At 44.6% G+C, this 14166-nt stretch overlaps 1 protein-coding gene across 1 annotated transcript in view; it reads left to right on the top strand.

Moving 5' to 3' along the window:
• ERBB2 (erb-b2 receptor tyrosine kinase 2) overlaps window positions 1–14166 on the top strand; it is a 278816-nt gene that overhangs the window by 43347 nt on the left and 221303 nt on the right. Inside the window, exons 9-16 of the mRNA XM_063138452.1 lie at window positions 196–322; window positions 1476–1549; window positions 2253–2343; window positions 3337–3536; window positions 7174–7306; window positions 8107–8197; window positions 11743–11903; window positions 13727–13774. Of these exons, the coding sequence (XP_062994522.1) occupies window positions 196–322; window positions 1476–1549; window positions 2253–2343; window positions 3337–3536; window positions 7174–7306; window positions 8107–8197; window positions 11743–11903; window positions 13727–13774 (925 nt within the window). The remainder of the gene's footprint in view (window positions 1–195; window positions 323–1475; window positions 1550–2252; window positions 2344–3336; window positions 3537–7173; window positions 7307–8106; window positions 8198–11742; window positions 11904–13726; window positions 13775–14166) is intronic.

Here is a 14166-nt window from a genome sequence, read left to right as displayed (position 1 = left end):
GGAAATAGCTAAGAAATAGCCCCCATACCATTCTGCACCCAAGAATGTCTGAATTGGCCCTACAGTCCAAAGGTTCGGAGCTTGTGATGTGATGTTCCCATTGGCTGGTCTACATTGTTGGCTTATGACGTCTGTGGACTCGAACACATCTTTCTCCACACTTTCCCTTATTCCACACCTCTCTCTGTCTCTCAGTCTGCTATGGCTTGGGAAGGGAGTTCCTGAAAGGGATTCGTGCTGTCAGTGCATCCAACATCCACCACTTTGCCGGCTGCACCAAGATCTTTGGCAGCTTAGCCTTTCTGCCGGAGACCTTTGCAGGGTAAGTAATTGTGAATACAGGTTTAAAGTCTGTAACTGTTTGTGTGTAGGTGTGCCATGTGAGACAGCCCTGGTTTCAGCTTTGGAATGTCATATACACGTGAGAGTGATGGAGGTAGTTCATGTGTACATGACATTTTGAAGTCACGCCAGCAGCTTTATTCCATTGCTAGAAAGCTTTACTATTGGAAGCCTTTCCTAAAAGTTGAAGTTGCATTTTCCTCCTCAAAGTTGAAAAAGAGGAAAAGAGAGGAGAAAAGAAGATGAAAGTTGAATTGTATCCACTGGCCTGGTTCACACATCACGATAAACTAGGGGGGCTGAGAACCCAGGCAAGCATGCAGGTTCATGCTGCTTGATCATTCCCACCTGGCTCCTTCTGCAAGTAGGAGTGGCAAAATAAGTCATGGACCCTCCATCCGTGGTTTGTTTATCATGATATTCAAACCAGGAATTCTGGCTTGTCTTTCTCCAAATCGTCCAGTCATAAAGTAACAACAAATCACGGCTTATGACTCTGGCTTGTTTGGGGAGAGGTGAGCCAGAATCTCCACGATAAACAAACCACAAACATGCTTTGCTCAGCTGCTTGTGCTTGCAGGAGGAGCCAAACAGGCAGCGGGCGCCTGTGCTCTTACTCAATCATGATAAGACAGGATTCTTGGCCACCCTAGCTTATGATGTGTGAATCGTGCCAACAGATCCATTTCAAGTGGTTATTCTCCCCTTCTTATCAATGTCTCTATGTGGAAGAACAAGTAACCATGGAAGCATTAGAGCAGCCTTCCTCAACCTGGGGCGCTCCAGATATGTTGGACTACAACTTCTGGGAGATGCAGTCCAACACATCTGGAGGGCCCCAGGTTGAGGAAGGCTGCATTAGAGCGTGCTTGTTGTTTTTTGTTGTTTTTTACTTCCCAGTCAGATTTCCCTGTGAGAAATGTTCCCACGGTTCCTACGAGTATAGCATGTGGAGAGTAAAATATTTTGGCAGCTGTTTCATCAGTTGAATAGAATCTAAGTAAAGTAGCTACCACTAAAGTTACCGTGAGTGCAGCATTTGTTGTAACAGCAAGGGGTGAAGGAGCTGTTTTACATGTGCATTTGTGTGCCCTTCATTTCCCCTCAGTATGGTTCCCTTCCTTTCTCTCCAGGGATCCTTCCACCAATACCCCACCCCTGGACCCTGAGCAGCTTAAAGCCTTTGAGAACCTGAAGGATCTAACAGGTATCTAAGAAATGTATTCCTGGTAGCTGTGAACACCCCCGCCGTTGCCCTGGACAAAAGAGAGGCTCTCTTGTTATAGAGGAGTATCATAAAATATATATATATATATATATATATATATATATATATATATATATATAAAGCTGAACATATGTGGTTCGGTTTGTATGTCTAGAAATGTTTACCCACTTCTAGATGAGCTACAAACTTGAAAATTGGGACACTGATAGGTCTTCCTGTACAATGTTCCAAAAAATGTACAATTTTTTCACGATTTCACTATTTTTAAACAATTTAAAACAAATCCTACACTGCTGCCTACAACCCAGCAACTGTTGAGGAAGTGCCTCTCAGAGGACGGGGCCACCTGTGGTCCGTCAAAGGCATGCTGGGAAGTGTAGGCATTTCAGAGATCTCGGGGCATCGCGCACAACCATGTGGCGATTGCCTGAGATCTTAGAAATGGCTACACATTCCAGCATGCCTTGCCTGGAGCTGCCCGCATCCACTGAGAGCCACTTCTCTCCACTACTCGGTGATGCTACTCCTCAAGAGAGCAGCGAGGAGCAGCATCAGCAACGAGTGGAGGGAAGCGGATTAACGTTTTTCGGGGACCTGAGCCACACCGGGGATATCTGCTAATTAATCATAAATGAGATACCATGGTATTCAGATGACCAGAACTGACTCCACATTTTCATAGGCTTCTTATACATTGAATCGTGGCCAGAAACCCTCTCAAACTTGAGCGTCTTCCAGAATCTTCAGGTGATCCGGGGACGAGCGCTCCACAAGTAAGCTCTCTCGTAGGATTTTGGCAGAGGTGACATCTGTGGTGTAGCTAAAAGGCTAAGATATGAATCAGGATGTCTGAATCTGAACTCACTAGGTGGTCTTAGGATAGCTGTCAACATTTGCATGTATGAATGCTGCCACCCTCAATGAATTTTGTGGCTCTCTAAATATACATGATACCCTTGCTCCCCTTTTTCAATCATACACAGATGAATGCTGACAAACACATTTAGATCGGTTTTCACCATTGTGTGTCTGTTTTATGAAATCCACAAAACCTGTCTCCATTTGTATAAGAATGCTTTCCCTAAGGCAGGGGTGCAGAACCTGTAGCCCTCCAGATGTTGGGATTCCACTTCCATCAGCCCTGGCCAGCATGGCAAGTGGTCAGGGATGATGGGAGTTGTAGTCCAACACTTGGAGAGCCACGGGTTCCCTGTCCCTGCCTTAACGGATCTCTGCATTGGCCATTCCTCCTGAAGGGTGGCTAGTCTTGCAAATGGTGCAGAAGCCTGCAGTGGGAGATGGTCTACGGGTGAGGAGAAAATCTGGTCTCTTTCCTTCCAGCAAGGGATTGCACTCTGTTATTGGCAAGGTGGACCTGATAAAACTAGTTCTGCTTCTTCTTTGCATTGTTATGGAAGCTTGGATGAAGGGCTGTAAGGCAGGAAGAAGGTGAGACAACCCATTCCTTTTCTCCCCACCCTACAGTTCTTCATCTAAGCCATTAGGGTTGTGGTTTCCGTAACGCATGAGGAATGAGACCATTTATATCCCTCCTACTAACCAAATTCACAAGGTAACTTACCTTATATTAAGAATGCAATAAAACAGACAATTGGGATGTTAGTGAACTAGTAAAGATAGATAGATAGATAGATAGATAGATAGATAGATAGATAGATAGATAGATAGATAGATAGATAGAGATAAGCTACTTCTGTTATTGTTCCCTTGCCCTTCCTGATTGGGGAGCTTTTTTCTTTTGACAGAGGAATCTATTCCCTAACATTGCAAAACCTCAATATCACTTCGCTGGGCCTTCATTCACTGCAAGAAATCAGCAGCGGAATGGTCCTTATCCATCACAACCCCAACCTTTGCTTAATCCAAAGTGTTCCTTGGGGAGACATCTTCAGAAAACCCCGGCAGACACTGTTCCAGAATGACAACAACCTGGCTGAACAGTGTGGTGAGTGTGTGTATGTGAAACCTATTCCTATAGAAACCTCCCTCCGCAGGCTTGGGGTGTGTGTGGGATGGGTGAGTGTTGCTAGGCCTATGGAAATTCTTATACACAAATGAAAAGCAAGGACCCCTCTATTTGAGCTATGAGACCATACTCTTTTGGAAGCAAATGTAAAAGAATTCAGGGTTGCTCAGTGCAGCATTCGTGCAGTGGGGCTGTCAGCCTATAGCTGTCAGGCAGGGGCGAATAGCCAGCAAAAGTGTCCTTCTGTGGATGAGAGAGTTAGAAGAGCTGGCAGTGTGTCCAGAGCGGCCCCACCCGGCACTAGCAGATTCTAAGTTTCATCTCTGTGTTTTGCAAGCCGGAATTTCATTTGCTTGGAATATCTTGTGACATTACCCTTATAACTGCCCTGAAATGAACACCTGAAGACCCCCTCTCTGTAAGAGAAATTGTGGGGACTCAAACTGAATGCTTTCTGGAACATCAGACACAGCTGTCTTTGATCACCCCTTCTGGGGGGGACGGACATTATATTCTTCATTAAAATTGGGAATCAAGGGTGTGGGAATTAATGGGACATGAGTTGCTTCTATGGAGACCCCCAGATTTAGTGCTCCCATTTGAATGCACCTGATTAAAGTGTGCCCTTGATCTGGTGCAAATTTTATAGCCATTTGAATATTTCAAAAGAAATAAGTCTGGATTGTACATATCAGCTCCCAAACTGAGACAATTTTGTAATTTAACTCCTTGCTCACTGATCTTCATGCCTTGAAGCATTTGAAGAACCCCATTGTTGCTTCACATGTGCTGAAATTGGATCAGTCAGAGCAAATGTTATGCAGCCTATGACTTCTCTTAAAGAAGTACTGGTACAGTGCCAAGGCATGAATGTACCAGCACTTCAACCAGTGTGTGCTCCTTTTCTTGGCACTGAGAGCTTCGGCTATTGGGTGGTATAAAAATGAAATAAATGAATAAATAATTAAACCAGTCAGATGGGTTGGAATAAATGAGTTCCCATGTGGGATGGTAGATACAAAGGGATGTATGTTGGCTAAACACTTAAAAAGGATTTTACAGTTAGTCACTGGAGTGTCTTTCTTAGACACTAGAAATTTAGAAAGGTTAGCTAATAAGTTATCACATGCAACTAAGGACTTGGGAAATTATTTGCTCCATTAACAAGGTCACTCAAACAGCTTACACAGGAGCCTCAAGCCATAAGCTAAGTGACATTGAAAATGCCAATCAATTATTAATTTCAGGGATCCATTTCCTCCAAGATAACAACTCTTTGGCCTTGGCCTGCACCTAGGTTCACACAAAGCAATGTTCTAGGGATCGTTCGAACCACTTTCAAGGAGCAGATCCCCATGGAAGTCAGCCACGTAATTAATCCAGGTCTATCCTTGTGTGAATCGTCTTTGGAATCTAGTTGGAAATTGGTTAATGCTTCCTCTGGTCCCACGCAGTGTGTGTGTTTGTAATCACTGAGGAATCCAAACAGACCTTGCAAGTTTTTCCATTGGCTCCCTTAAGTTTTCAAATTGAAGCTCATTTGGTAATTTATTCAAGAGACTTGAACCTGGGAGGTTGGCAATGCGGGGCCCACTGCATCTGCATCCACCTCCCCCTGCAAGGTTTTCTTTGTCATCTCTTTTGTTCTGGGGAGCTTTGTTCCTTAGAAGCTTAGCATTTCTAATGCTGTGTGAGCCAGCCCAGATTCAGGCCTCATCTACACCAAGCTGCATATTCCACTATGAAAGCTGTGTGAAGGCGATATATAAAAGGCAGGAGCCACACGACTGCTTTATAGCGGTATTGAAGAGCACTGACAACTGTTGGGGCCCATTGGCACAGACCATATACCTCTTTCATATCACTTTCATAGTGCAATATCCTGCATGGTGTAGAAGCCCTCAGTCATAGAACTGGGAGTCTAAAGGACAGTTTCTGTTCACCTCCGAAGCCAAATTATTGATTCCTTTGTTTAATCTCCTTCTCCACATTCCCAGGGCTGTCCCTCGAGTGCTCTTTCCCTGAACTCTCTGCAGGGTGGGGTGGGGGATGGATCCATGAGCATGAACATAGGAAGCTGCCTTATACTGAGTCAGACCATTGGCCTATCCAGCCCAGTATTGTTGACACTGACTGGCAGCAGTGGCTCTCCAGGGATGAAGCAGTGGTCTTTCCTGTCTCTATCTGGAGATACCTGGGATTGAACCTGGGACCTTCTGCATACAAAGCAGATGCTCTAACCAGCCCTGGACCCTCCACCGGCTTGAGTTAACCCCCCACCCTTTTGAGAATATTGAGCACAGGACCTGAGATGCACACACTGTTTTGTTTTGGTGCGCCTTTATTAGGAGTGAGGCTCCTCCTAAAATTGGTTTGCCTCTTTCATGAAATATGTCCGTTGCTGACCTCTAGCTCCTTGCCTTTGCTGAGAGCAAGTTAATGGCCAAGTTTGGACATCATGATAGCCCATGATCAGTTACTAAGCTACGCATAGTAGCTTATTTTTTTAAATAGTCCACAATCCCCTGCCAGATGAATGGGCTAATAAGCTACTGTGGGTAGCTTATTAAGCGAGTGTGTGCAACCTGACACACATCCCTGCCCCTGTCCTGCTGCAGTTCTCCCACCCCAGCAGTGGCACGGTTTCATCTCTATAAAGCGCTGGAGGTTTGCAGTCAGCAGGCACCCAGTCCAACAACAGAAACCTGTGCAACTACTCACCAAGGAGCAAAAATCCCAAGAGTACCAAAAAGAGGGTGAGAGCTATAAAGCGTTGGAGCTTTGCAGGACCAGGACAACACTTCACACACAGCCTCTTCTAATCGGGAGGCACCCGATCCAACCTTGAAACCCTGGGCAATTATATCCAGAGGAGGGGAAATATCCCAGGTGCACCAAAAAGAGGGCAGCACTAATAAACCCTTGGAAGCTTGCAGGATCAGGAGCAAACGTCATACACAGCCTCTCCTAATGGGGAGGCAGCCGATCTCACTTCAAAACCCTGCGCAATTATGCTCAGGGGAGGAAAAACCTGGGGTTCATCAAAAAGGATGGCACACAATTAAACCTAAAGTGCACACTTGAGCAAGTATGAATTTTCGCAAATGCAAATTTGCACCCGCACAATTGTGCACTTTAGGGTTCATGCATATTTGGTTGTTTCTGCTTATTTTCCCAGGATTTCCCCTTCCCTGGGTAAAATTGCGCAGGGTTTTGAAGGTGGACTGGGTGCCTCCCCATTAGGGGTGGCTGCCTCTGAGGAGTGGTCCCATTTCTGCAAACCTTCAAGGGCTTATAGTGGCGGAAGCTCTGTGATTCAGTCTTGTTGCGTGACTCTATAGGCGAGCAAATTAACCCACGGTGCCCAACAGACAACACAGTGAGATAAACAACCCACAGTTAGATAAATAACCCCTACTGCAGACCTTGGGTTATCAGAATAGGTTATTTCAGGCAAATAACCCACCATGGGTTAAAAAAAAATCCCGATGGATGACATGATAAACCATGATGGGTTGCATGATCTACAATGGGTGAAATAAGCCATGATGGGTTATTGTGTCGTCCAAACCCAGTCAATGCGTCACAAGTTCTGCGTTCTGTCATCCCTCTACAGAGCTCAAAGGCCATGTTTGCTCCTCCCTGTGTGCCAATGGGCATTGCTGGGGACCAGGGCCAACTCAATGTGTGTCCTGCAGCCGCTTTCTGCGTGGGAAGGAATGTGTCAAGAACTGCAGCATTCTGGAGGGGTATGTGACCGTGAAGAAGTGGAATAGGGGGCCTTTCTGGTTAGAAAAAACAAACTGGTAGGTGAAGAATGGCTCTGGCAGTGCTATGCAGAAAAGAGATTACTCTGTCATAATGAGGTCTAGAAACTTACTTGATCTTTTCCTGCCCCATAAAAATAAAAGGTAATATTCTTGTTACATTGGGTCCGGTGTCATTTACCAAAATCTGTGCTTTCTTGGTCCATTGAAGAGGTGTAGAAGTAACATGCACATCACCTGTCAATTTTTTCAAAACGTACTTCTCCATCTATTTTTTTTAAGGAGTCTATAGCCCCGATTGTAAAGTTATTCTGATGAGAATTGCACCCATGGATTGTGGAATGCAAAATTCCATGGCAATAAGGGAAGCTGGGACGAGAACATAAGAACATAAGAAGAGCCCTGATGCTGGATCAGACCAAGGGTCCATCTAGTCCAGCACTCTGTTCATACAGTGACCTACCAGCCCTTGGCCAGGGACCAACAAAGCAGGACATGGTGCAACAGCACCCTCCCACCCATGTTCCCCAGCAACTGGTGCACACAGGCTTGCTGCCTCGAATACTGGAGATAGTACACAACCATCAGGCCATTGATAGCCTTCACCTCCAGGAATTTATCCAACCCCCTTTTAAAGCCATCCAAATTTGTGGCCACTCCCTATCTTGTGGTAGTGAGTTCCATAATTTAACTATGCGCTGTGTGAAGAAGTACTTCCTTTTATTTGTCCTGAATCTGTAAAATGAACTTCACTCCAGGTTAATTTGAATTTGCAATTGCAGAGATATTCGGGAATACATCAACGGGACCCAGTGCTTTTCATGTCATCCAGAGTGCATGCCCCAAAATGGGACAGAGTCCTGCTATGGATCGGTAAGGATGGGGCAGTGGGAGGGCCAGGCTGAAGCATATGGAGACTCTTCTTGTATTCTGAAGCTGCTTTTCTACAACCATACACGGTGTATGTCTTTATCTGCCATTTGTTCATGTTCAAGGAGGTGCAGGCATCCACTGCCTCCCTTCCAGTCCAGCCGCTAAAATCTAAGGTTGGTGAAGAAATTGTCAACTTGATACCAGTCAGTCAAACAGAGAGCTGAAAACATCAGTCTCTACAAAGGAAAAAAAAAAAAAAGATCGGATAATGCCACCCATGGTTGAAGGAGCAGTTCTCAAACTTTCTACTAACAGAAAATCCTTTCCACATTATTTTATTTATTTGTCTATTAAAATACTTCTATACTGCTTAGTATATTAACATCCCTAAGCATTTCACAGTAAAACGACTTTGCCAAAGTACTGTGAACATCTACCTTGGAACGTCTACAAATTGCAGAGGGGTCCTAGTGCAGGTTCCAGGGTTGCAAAGACTGCTCTATGTGGGACACTGTCACCATGTGTGAACAGAAATTATGACCAGTGCCAGTGCCATGGAACTCTTGGGCAGGGCCTATTGCTTATACCTGCCCTGGGCTCCCTTTAATCCACTTTTGAGCACTCTGATTGGTGCTGCATCGCTGGGCTAAGCAGCGACTATTTGAATTCCCCACAACGTTGGGGCATTGTGAGAAATTAAAATGGCGTCTCTCCAACCCAGCCACTGTATGCTAATCTGAGCACTGTTGCTGCCACTGCCAAGTAAGCCTGCCATATCCCACTGAGGTGGTCCACTAGAGGGGGGCTTTGCTAAGAGCCCCCCACCCCAGCCCTATGGTCTAGAATACACCCAAGAGGTCAACTCAGACTATGGTTTGGTGGTAGGGAAACAGAAACGATGCTTTCACGCATCCTCTTCACCCTTTCTCTCTTTCAAGCTCTGATTACTTCTCTCAAGTCTAGTTTACATCCAAACTGACTGAAAGTGGTTTGCCCAAGCCATGTCTTGTTTGCAAACCAGTTCAAACTGGTTTGTAATCCTGGTTTGCTTCTTAAGCAGAAGTGGGGAGAAAATGGAGCACAGGAGGGGAGGGGGGAACATGCAAAGGCAAGGTTCATTCCCGCAGCGCCAACCCGTTGTGCCAGAACCAATCCAATGCTCCCCTGCGAGTGCGCATTGCACAAGGCTGCACCAAGGAAGCCTGGTAGCAGTGGGCAAGTGGTTTTCCAGGGAAGCTTCTCTGCCATGACTTATCTGTTCACTGAGGAATTCCTGATAAGCTGTTGAGGAACCCCAGGTACTTTGAAATCAGTGGAGGCTGATGGCTCTGCATATCAGTGGGGCAGTGAATCCACTCCAGGTTTCAGACAGAACCAGTCAGGAGTCTGAAGGAGCTATGCAAGGTGCCTTGAATCACTCCTTTAGAGTTCTGACTGAAACCCGGAGCGGATTCACTGCCCCACTGACATCGGAGCCACCAGTCTCCGCTGCTTGAACTGGAGTTTGGAAAGCTGTTGCCCTACAGCAGATTTCCCCAACCTGTCACCCTCAATGTGTTGGACTACAATCCCCATCATCCCCAAGTATCATGGTCGTGACTGGTGATGGTGAAAGCCCTTGCGAAGGGCACTAAGATGGGGAAGGCTGGACTACAGGGCCCTTGCTGTAAAAGCAGACACGTGTGTCCTGTGGAGCAGGGGCCGTGGAGGCACTGGCCTGCTTCCCTCTCCTAACGCCTTTTGCACTGGAATGTTAAGGAAGGATTCCTCAGGCCTGTTTTAAACAGAGCAGCTGGCCAGCCAGTCATGCGTAAAACTGTGCAGTGCCCGAAATAAATGATTAACGTGGAAGAGGCACGTGTTTCTACAATGGCCTCACAAGTTTAGAAAAAAGAAAAGAAAGAATTATCGTTTGTTGCCACAGGGACAGCGTATGGTGGCATTCTTTAAGTTTTCCTGGTTTTGCTTTGTGTTTTGCATTTTGTATCTTATTGACATGTTACTATTCTATTTGGTGATCATTAGAGCTGCAAGATGTTGATAAATTAGTCCTACCTTCCTGTGTGTGTGTGTGTCTGTGCATTGCCACATATTCATGCAAAAAATACAGGTTGTAGGAACAATCTTTGAAGAAGCATTCTTCCTTCTCTCACACACATAAATGAATGTTTCTTTATGTTTGCTTGGAAAGGTCTAAAAATGCGGTGACATAATCTAAGAAGAAAGAACATGATTTATTTTATTAACTAGGGTTTATTTCATCAGGTGACTGACCTAGCTACTATTGCTTTCCTAATAATGTAAAAGGTCTGTGGACTAAAAATTAATACCTATTCAGCTTCTCTGCAGAGCCATGAGGACTGGAAGCTTGTTTATTTTTACAAAAGGAAAAGCTGGGATTCTATGCATACTAGCCATTTTACTGAATATTGGGTTCTTCTTTTCTCTGTAGTTATAAAGCCTTGGAATGTATTCAGTTTTTTCGTTTTGGTGTTAAGCGGAAGCCTGTGTTCCCAGGCAGTCTTATGAATTCACAGAATATAAGGCAGCCTTCCTCAACCTGGGGCGCTCCAGATGTGTTGGACTGCATCTCCCAGCTGGCTGGGGCATTCTGGGAGTTGTAGTCCAACACATCTGGAGCACCCCAGGTTGAGGAAGGCTGATGTAAGGCAATGAATCCTGCTTATACTATATGTAACCTTTTGAGTCCACACATGTGGACTCTGAGGTCCTTGTGATATAGGGCAGGATACAGATGTTTTAATAATAAATAATAAATGTTTACCTGGTATAAGAGGACATACTAATTTTTCATACAATACTTGTGTCTGTATATGACCAGAACTGACTATTCTTATAATCTAAGAAAGACTTCCTAATCTCCAGAAGTCTTAGATTGCAACTCTGGGGCTTTTAGTCTAACACATCTGGAATGTGCTAGGTTATGGAAGATTTGTGTATGTTCCTAGGTCCTGCTGACGCAGCCATAGTGCTTCTTCCTTTAAGGAAGAGCGAAAATGCCAGTTGGCACGTGGTCAAAGATTTTAGATGTTGTAAAGCTAGGTGAGCTTAATTCAAAGGACTTTATATCGGACAATGAAGTAACAATTTCTTATAGACATTTAGTGTGAGATCCAGCCAAAGTGAAGTGCTCTGAAACTTCATTTACTTCATTGGGAGAACTTAACTTGCCTACTGAACTCAGTGAGCTATACTATTGCTCACAATATTACAAAATCCAAGTTACACAACCTTTTACTTCATAGGTAATAAAACATATAACAACGGCAGGTTTCTCCTGAGGCAATTTTGCAACAGCCTCAAACCCAGTGACTCTAAATCCCTAAATTCTTATCAAGCAGCTAGGTTTTTTTTTCCTGGTCTGTAGGTTATGCCTGCCTATGGTCATGTCAGCAACAGGACAATTTGTATAATTAAATAAAAGGCTGTCATTAAATGTAGATACATATATGGCAGCTGAAATGAATGACTTCCCTTTCCCTTCACTTAACAAAAGGCCTCCCTCTCTCTTCCTTCCTTCCTAGGAGGCCGACCAGTGTGTGGCTTGTGCCCATTACAAAGATGGCCTCTCCTGCGTGGAGCGGTGTCCCAGCGGTGTGAAGGTTGATGGCTCTTTTGTACCCCTCTGGAAGTACTCTGATGAACAAGGCATCTGCCAGTCCTGCTCAAGCAATTGCACCCATTTGTGAGTTTGCAACAGAGTTGAGGAGGGAGCGGGAGGACGGGGATCCGCTATAAAGGGGCACCAGTCCTTTTGACTAGCTGCCCAGGGGGGAGTTGGGAGGAAGAACCTTTTAAGGCTTTAAGGCTGGCGAAGATACACGAGCTCTGAAACGTAGTGGAAGGGGAGGGTTCTAGAATGACCCCCTTTTCCCACTAATTAGTATTCTGCTCTCTTTCGCTCTCTCTTTCTTTCTCTTTCTCTGTTCTGCTACTGTTGCGATGATTATTTTTTAAGCAACATTTATCACCTATCTTGTCCCCTGGTCTTGGGACAGGTTATAGGTGTTTCCCTGAACCTAAAAAACAAAACCCCAAACAGATCAGGAAGAAAGATTCTATCTCAGCCTGCTCCATGTTCTTACAAGAAGAACATTCAAAAATTGTATTTCCACACACACCCCTCCGCTTTTAGGAGTCTGGAGTGGTGGGGTACATTTTTCACCATTGGGTTCTACCACTTCAATCCATTTCAGGGGCAGGCAACCTGGGGCCCTGCAGATATTGTGCACTACAAATCCCATAAGTAACAGCCAGCATGGCCAATGGTCAGGAATTATGGGAGTTGTAGCCCAAAATTCATGTAGGGGATCAGGTTCCTAGTCCTGTTCTATTCCGTGTGTAGACAACGACTTCCTGGGAAGTATTCAGGACCAGGGCAAGCACCAAGACATTTTGGTGCTTGAAGCAAAAATGCAAATGGCACCCTGCCCATAATTTACATGGGACCAGCAAATTCTCCTGCACAAGCCCCATTAAGTAGCGCTCTTCCACAGCTGCCATTCACTCCAGTAATGCTTGTACAGGATTCCCCCCCCCCCCCCCCGGTTTCACATACCTCAGTCTTCCACTCTGCCACCTGTAATGATACCCCAAACCAGCCACCTGAGATGTCCACTTCATCTTGCCTCATGGAAAGGCTGCCTCTGTACTGGGGTTAAGGAAGCCAAGGTCAGCAAACTGACATACAATTTCCTGAGGGTAAACATTGGGATCTTTTAGTGTATGGAGCTTATAAAGGTTTAATTAAAAAAAACTTTTAAAAAAATCCCTCTAGTGTCTCATGTTGCTAATGTTTCAAAGCACATGAATCCTTCTTAACTTGATTCAGTTTATTTATTTATTTACAATATTTATATACCACTCCATATCTAAAATAGATTCCAGAGTAGTGAACATAAGAATAAAACAGGAAAAAAACAGAATCCCAGTAAAAGTGGTGGCTGGTCAGTTGAGGAATGCTTCCTGGAAAAGAGTTGTTTTCTGGGGGCACCAGAAGCAGCACAGTGTTAGCTCCTGCCTGACCTCCAGGGGCAGGGAGTTCCAAAGAGAAGGGGCCACCACGCTAAAGGCTCTTCTCCTGGTGGACTCCAGTGGGGCCATGGGGTCATGTGGAACTACCAGGAGCAGGCCCTCCAAAGACCTCAGTGTGACTGGGCGGATTGGTAAGGATAAGGCGCTCTCTCTCAGGTATCCTGGTCCCAAATTGTGTTTCTTTACTCTTTTCTTTACAACTTGTGTTTCTTTACTCTTTCTGCTGTTCTGGCATTTATGCTTGTTTTATTTTTTAACCAGATTGTTTATAGTTTGCATTTATTAGTAATTTCAATCCATTAAAAATACAAAAAGAAAAGGCAAATTAATATGGCCATAACCCTAATGTTTGTAAATTGTGAGCTCAGGTTTGGGCAGGCTTGGATTCCTGCTTTAGCTGCTTCTACTTAACACCTAAAGCAATGTTTCTCAAATGTAATGATTGTATGACGCAGCTGATGTTTCTCTTTCCAGGTGTGTGCTTCGGGATGAACGTGGCTGCCCTGTGGATCAGAAACCCGGGTATTGGACTTTGGCTAATTTTATTTATATCACATCTTTATTCCATGGAACTCAAGGTGTTGCACGTAGGGCTTATTGCATGTAAAAGATGAGGGGTGTTATGGAACTTTGAAATTTGAATGCACAAAATTTTTGTATGAACAAAAGCCACAGCAACGGCCAAAATTATTTGTAATCAGGGAATTCAATATTCTGTTTGTTTGTTTTTTAAGAAACTATGTTTTTAGCACTTATAACTGAACAGCAAACCTTCCAGAACTGCTGCTTTAAGGGCTACAAAGTACTTTGGTGTGCTGAAGTGTGGCAGAAATAATACATGACCACAAAGCAATATCCACAGGAAAGCTACAGAGATGAAATAATAATATCCAGTAGTTCCATTAGTGTTTTTG

The sequence above is a fragment of the Elgaria multicarinata genome, chromosome 11 (assembly GCF_023053635.1).
Source record: "Elgaria multicarinata webbii isolate HBS135686 ecotype San Diego chromosome 11, rElgMul1.1.pri, whole genome shotgun sequence".
In the NCBI taxonomy this organism is placed as follows: Eukaryota; Metazoa; Chordata; class Lepidosauria; order Squamata; family Anguidae; genus Elgaria; species Elgaria multicarinata.
The sequence above is the reverse complement of the archived record's forward strand: the minus strand, read 5'-3'. Positions and strand labels throughout refer to the sequence as shown.